Source organism: Cupressus sempervirens, chromosome 10, assembly GCF_028749045.1.
Source record: "Cupressus sempervirens isolate cs-2001-9-10 chromosome 10, ASM2874904v1, whole genome shotgun sequence".
NCBI lineage: Eukaryota > Viridiplantae > Streptophyta > Pinopsida > Cupressales > Cupressaceae > Cupressus > Cupressus sempervirens.
The window spans coordinates 911,156,743-911,163,932 of record NC_143127.1 but is presented as its reverse complement, the minus strand read 5'-3'; the positions used below and the strand labels follow the sequence as shown (position 1 = coordinate 911,163,932).

Genomic DNA, 7,190 nt, shown 5'->3' with positions numbered 1-7,190 from the left:
CTATTACACATTCAATATATTTATTATATTATATATAATATTATTCATCATCATAGGCTCCTCTTGCTGGTTGGGAAAAGGGGTGGGATTTTTAGCAGTCTGCCTCATCGCCAACAGATATTGATATAAATAGGTGGTGAAGTACCGATGTAAAAATAATTATTAACTTTAGTAAAATTTAAATTATATTTTGATATTATATTTGAAATATAATAAGTATCTATTTAAACATATTGTTTAAATACTTTTCAAATACATAAATTTCAGAATTTTATTATTTTGGCAAAAAGAGGGGTGAAAATTTATTAAGATTTTTATAATAAAATTTTAATAAATTTTAAATTGAAAGCATCTTAGTTTTGAAAGAGTCCAAACAATTCTATGTAAAAGAGAAAAATATGACTAAAATTCAAAATAACTATGGAAAAGGTAGAATATAATTTTTGTAAGACACAAACACTACAAGACATATCATTGATGTGTAAATATTCACATCACAATTTGACTAGCTGTGGAAATCATCTCCTATTTATCAATTGATGAGCTTAAGGGGCTTTCTAATGAATGGTTCATAAGGCACAACACTTGGTGAAGGTTTTGCAAATGGGGTTGCAAGCTTTGGGTTTAACTGTGGAGGAAACTCCATAGTTAAGCACGCTCAGGCTGGAGTAGTACTAAGATGGGTGACCTCCCGGGAAGTCTCGGTGCTTCACCCCTGTGAGCATCACCTAGATCCAATGAGTGCTAAGTGTTCCATTTATTCTCATGAGAGATGGATTTATGTTGAATCACTACTCATGAAACATGGGTCATCGAGTTTGACTCAAAATCACACAGTTAAATCCTGATATTCACATCACAATTTGACTAGCTGTGGAAACCATCTCCTACTTATCAATTGATCAGCTTAAGGGGCTTTCTAATGAATGGTTCATAAGGCACAACACTTGGTGAAGGTTTTGCAAATGGGGTTGCAAGCTTTGGGTTTAACTGTGGAGGAAACTCCATAGTTAAGCACGCTCAGGTTGGAGTAGTACTGGCATGGGTGACCTCCCGAGAAGTCTCGGTGCTTCACCCCTGTGAGCATCACCTAGATCCAATGAGTGCTAAGTGTTCCATTTATTCTCATGAGAGATGGATTCATGTTGAATCACTACTCATGAAACATGGATCATCGAGTTTGACTCAAAATCACACAGTTAAATCCTGATATTCACATCACAATTTGACTAGCTGTGGAAATCATCTCCTACTTATGAACTCTGCTCTATTTCGAAGCCCCTCTCCGTAGGCCCGAGCCTAATTGTATTGAACAATTATTCGAAGCCCCTCTCCGTAGGCCCCAGCCTAATTGTATTGAACAATTATTCTTAGTATAAAATAAAGATGAAAGCGAACCAAAGATACCGAATGGGGGGCATCACGCAAACAGAATGGTTGCTGCTTTGAGAGTGATCCAGACTGTCCCACATTGCCTACGTTCCCCTCTTCTCCTCGCTGAAACGTGCCAGCTGACGTGCTCCACGAGGCCGTAAATGGCTACCAGCTTGCACACTGAGAAGTCCGAGGCTTATAACCTCTTTCCCCCATGCTGAATACTCATAACCGCGTCAAAGACCTCGGTACCCAATTCACTCTCATCTCAACAAACCATAATCGCGCATCAAGAATCTCAGGAACATCCTTGTAACAAGTTTTTCTTTCCATTCGACATAGAGATGGGTTCTCTTCATGGGACAGCTGAGACGCGCCCCCTACTAACCCATTTGGATGTGAAGGTGGAGGAGCCCGAGATGGTTGTGCCTGCCGAACCCACCGAGGAGTGTGCCCTCTTTCTCTCAAACATTGATCAAACGGTTGCATATGTTGTAGATACGGTGTATTTTTACCCATCGAATGGAGGATGTGAGGAGGAGGGTGTCGATATTGTGGCTAAGCTGAAAGATGCCCTTGGGAAGGTGTTGGTGCCCTACCATTTCATGGCGGGAAGGTTGAGGCTTAATGCGGACAAGGGGAGGTTGGAGATTGACTGTAACAGAGCAGGGGCCCTGTTTGCAGCCGCTTCATGTGACCTGGCGCTATCTGAGCTGGGGGATGTTACATACCCGAATCCTGCTTTTAGGAGCCTTGTTCTTCAAGCCAGCAATGCCAGAAAATTTGGGGACGCTCCGCTGCTTATGATGCAGGTAATTGTGTTATGTGTGCGCTTAATATGAAGTTGTATTGGGTTTCAATCCATTTAAGTAAGACGTTAGTGACAAGAAAATATATGAAATTGTTTGCTCAATTCCCTGTAATTTAAGTTTTGGAATATGGTGCTGAATGTGGGAAGCTTATATTTCCATAAACCAGATAATGGGCATTGCAATGGTGCGTTTTCTTTGCCTAAACCTTTTTATCTGTAATGTAACTTTATTCTTTCAGGCTATTTGTCATTCTTGCAATTGATCGAAACTTGTACACAGACTGAGATTTTACTCCACAAAATGCTCATAGCTTGTGAGCTGCATCCCGCTTTGCTAATTGCTAATCTTATGGCAGCACTCTCAAATTTTAGGCCGAACACCAGGAGAGACTGATACTATGATTTTTTTTAATTTTTATTTTTTTACATGGGGTGTCCCCGCGACCTAGCCATGACCAGCTGCCTATGCGAGCTAGGGAAAAACTAGTCCCCCATGGGTGAGATCGCCCTATGCAGCTAGGGCGAGACTAGTACCCCATGGTTGAGATCTGCGGCTTGCAAGATGTCTCACCCCTTAAACCCGGCAGAGATTTAAACCCGACACCATGGGAACTACACACAACCTCAAGCAATACTATGTTTTTTACTAGCCTCCTGTACAGATCTAAGATCTAGTCTGGGACCTGGGCTTACGAGTTAATCTATCACTGAGTTACCCATCCAGTGATAAATATCTTAAACCTCTCTAGAAATTTGGCCTGTAAACTTCAGCGATAGTGACATGGAGCATGCATTGTACTTATTTCAGTGATGGTCATCTTTCTTTTCAGTTTTTATCTATCTTACTTATATGGTAGTGTACAAGTTTTAGTTTAGATAATGTACCAGCCTCAAGTACTTTTTCAGGGCTTCTGAAACAAAGCAAAGTCCTCCTGGTTGGGCAGGCGCTTGTGACAATGAGTTGCCATTAGCTATGAGGGATTTAAGGGATTTTTGTTTGCAGTGAAACTGGTTTTGTCTGATTATGTTCATTAGCCATTATGAGGGGTTATGTAGCTTTTGTTTGCATTGCAACGGTTTTGTCTGATTATATTCATTAGCCACTATGAGGGGTTATGTGGCTTTTGTTTGCATTGCAACGGTTTTGTCTGATTTTATTCTTTTGCCATTATGAGAGTTTAAGGGGATTTTGTTTGCGTTGAACTTGAAACGGTTTTGTCTGATTATATTCAGACGCATTAGTTGTCCTGTTTCTATTTTGTTGGAGACAGTTAATCAGGCTGTTTGCCATAGTATAGTTCAAGGGATATTCATGGTAATCCCTAGCCTGAGTTTTAATAATAAAAGATCATTATATACTTAAAAGCTATCAACACAAGCAAAATCTTGCTGTGAAGTCCTAGCACAGTTTCTCCACAACAATCGCTTTTGACCAGTGGTGTCAATTGAGCTGATCACAATTATAATTGACAGCCTCTTATAAATCAGTTAAAAATGTTTTAAGTGGTTCTGTATACTCTTAACGAAATAGGAACTATTATTTTATTGTCATTCTAGGTTAAATATTCCAAACATTTAACTCTGTTTGGTTGTGTATCAGGTAACTAAATTCAAATGTGGTAGCATAGTATTGGGAATGTCTATGAACCATTCGCTGTTTGACGGGTTTGGTGCAATGGAATTCATGATGAACTTCTCCTCTGTAGCACGGGGTCAGGGATTGATCGCTTACCCTGTTCCTGATAGGACATGTCTGAAAGCAAGGGATGTTCCAGAGATCAAATATGAGCATTTGGAGGGTTTGAAATTGAGTGACATCCCAGAAGAGATGAGGAATTCCTTCACAACTGCAGATGTAGCAAACTCGGAGGTTTCCACTGTCTCTCTTCCACCTGGTTACAGCTACAGAGTATTCCCTTTCACCAACGACATGATCGAGAGACTGAAGAAGAAGGTCATGGATGATAGTAATCTAAAGAAGTGTTCTTCATTTGATGTCATTGCAGCTCTGGTTTGGCAGGCTCGAACTAAGGCTATTGATTCGCCTTCTGATCAACCTTCTAAGATGCTTTTTGCTGTTGACATTCGTTCAAAAATGGATCCTCCATTGCCAAAGGGATTTGCAGGTATCTGTGGACCATATACATTACAGATCATAGGTTCTTTAATAATAACATTTTTTAATATGTCTTGCAGTGAATTGAATTTCAGGATAATTTCAATCAAGTAGAAATCAATATATTGTATAATTATTTGTCAAGTTGGAATTATTCAGTCAAGTAAACTGATTAACTGCTAATAGTCACTTACAATTGCAATTTTGGGCAATTGTAATCCACGATCTGTTCTTTTTCCCATTAAGTATCCTGCTTTACCAAGGTGACCAATGGATTCTTCATCCCAAAACTCTCAATCATAACCAAAGACCTTTGGGATGAACTTGGCACTGCGCCCTGTTTTTACCCCCCGAAACAAATATTATGAACCCTTAGTCTCTGCATGGTTTTGTTCTCGAAGAAGGCATGCTTTGGTATAAAAGGAAGTGTCAGTGCAGACTCCACAACATGAAAAGGATTTAAGGTGTAAAGCCATTGTTTTATATTTAGATCAATGTGTAATTTGTAAAATTTTCATACCATGTTACATTGGAAATCTGGTCTATGGGTTAGCCATCCTTCTTGAGTCTTTCCCTTTCCCTCTCCCTTGATTCTTTATGATGTTTTGGGCCATGCTTTATCCTTAAGTCACCTACATGCTGTGGCTCAGGACTTCAACTTTGCAGACAAAGGCGAATTTTAGGCCCTGGTTTACCTATTTCTGTAATCTTAAATTGACACAGAAAATAGCAGGTCTGATATAAGAATATGATTTCCAACTTTGCCATTTATCCTCGATTTTAAGTGTTGGCCAACCAATCAACGATCTGTTAATTGTTAGTGCCATGATTATTCCTTTAAATACAGGAGACTACTATCAAATGCCCAGATGACTTGAATTTAGATCCAAGATTTGTGGTTTTGTTAGTAATCAATGTAAAACTACAAGCTGATTACTGAACCATAAAATTTGTTCCAATAATGGAACCCTTAAATTAAATTCATGTATTGGCCTAAATTATAGTACTCCATAGGCTTTGTTTGAATTATGGAACCCTTCAATTGAATTAATTGCTTACTGATTGAATATTTTGTTCTATATTTCAAGTTAGCGCTGCGACTGTGATTAACATTTTTATATCTGGTTTAATTATTTGTTGGATTTCGCTTCAGGCAATGCTGTTTTCTGTGCATATTGCATTGAACCAGCAGGTGAAGTGAAAGAGAAGCCGCTATCCTTCTGTGTCGAAAATGTCCAGGAAGGCATATCCAGAGTCACAAACGATTATGTTCGGTCATCCATGGATTTCTCTGAGACTTACAAATCTATTCCAGCACTTCCAGGTGGCATATTTCTATCTGCATGGTGGAAAATTCCATTTTTTCTTGTTGATTTTGGGTTTGGAAAGCCTATCTATGCAGGACCCATTGTGAATGCTATGGTGGAGTTTCCTCTGCTACTTTCTAATGGAAAACAAGATGGTGGTCTCAACCTCTACATTGCTCTACCAAATGATCAGCTGGACAAATTTGAGCAAATTGTCTATGATTTTTAGCCTTGAATCCAGTTGGATTAGTACCGGGTGGCTAAAGCATCACACTAAAACTCGATTCTTAGGCAAACTCGATTCTTAGGCTAAAAGTGTTTAATAGTCAAAGTTGACTTACTTTTTGCAAGCTTAATTTTTTCGTTAGTGTCATGTTTAAGGATGGCAGGTTAGTACCAGTTCACCAGGCTGTAGTTCTGAAATAGGAGTGATGTTTTGTTAATAGGATTTCTAAGATATTCTGAAAACCTGAGTTAGTGTTATGCAGGGTTTTCACCATGGTATCTCAACCTATAGTAATGAAAATTGCCCCACTTGTATTTTGGTTTCACTCTGGTAAATAAATGTGTTTACTCGATCCATAAACTCCATGGACGCTGTCATTGCAGCTTTGTTACTTTTCTATGGTTTAAAGAGACGATTCCATAGATGCCTACCATGTTTTCCATAATGTTAAGGCTACTCGATCCAAAAGAATTCCTTAGATGCTATCACTGCAACTTTATTGCTCCATGGCAGTGTGTAGGGACAATACCATAGACTGACTGCCATGTTGTACACGATCTTCAAGCCATTTTTACAGGGATTACGACAAAAAGAGGATCATGTCAGTAAGCATTGATATGTTACTATAGTGTACCTCCGTGTTTGTGAACCCTGGTGGGCATTCTTCATATTACTTTTTTGTATTGTTTGAACAATTATGCCTCCATGAAAATACAGAAGATGGGGTGCAATATCATATTATTATTATTATTAAATAATGGAATGTCGTATCAGCCACATGAGATGTCACATTGTATGATTTACTGGAATCCAAGGCAGGAAAGCATCACTATCAATCTTGATTTATTGATTTGAGAATGGTCTCTGTCCGAAAGCATGTGCCCTGTTTTGTTCTTTCTCATCTTGCTTTACGTGCTAAGATTTAGAAGAATTAGAATATGACATCATAATCGTTCCCTATTTAAATCATTGCTTCATTCTTTTCGAAATATCGAAATGCAGTACATTTTCTTTTTATATTTTATATTGATTAGAAAAGTCTACAAAGAAAGCTATACGTCAGATAGTCCAAATAATACACCAAATTATTAGCGCGACTTTGTTGGGTTTCCAAAGTCGTTTAAATATTCAAATATAATAATTGTGACGGAAATATGGACTCAACTAGGAGTTTGAATCGTAAATAATATTTTAGTTTGATACGAACACGGTAGTTTTCCACAGTACATTATATTGCACGAAATGGCCAAGCAGCCGACGGAACGATTATTTATTATAATTTATTAATAATATTTAATAATATTGTATGCTGCAATTTCTGGAGATTGGTTTTTGGCAATTTATTATATTGCATGC

General features: G+C 38.3%; 1 protein-coding gene across 1 annotated transcript; it reads left to right on the top strand.

The window, feature by feature from the left end:
- Positions 1 to 1,405: 1,405 nt before the first annotated feature.
- LOC149536949 (omega-hydroxypalmitate O-feruloyl transferase-like) lies at positions 1,406 to 6,611 on the top strand. Its single transcript, XM_089806533.1, has 3 exons — positions 1,406 to 2,186; positions 3,786 to 4,311; positions 5,455 to 6,611. Exons 1-3 carry the CDS (start codon positions 1,719 to 1,721, stop codon positions 5,835 to 5,837), a joined length of 1,377 nt encoding a protein of 458 aa, XP_089662659.1. The 5' UTR covers positions 1,406 to 1,718; the 3' UTR covers positions 5,838 to 6,611.
- The last annotated feature ends 579 nt before the right edge of the window (positions 6,612 to 7,190 follow it).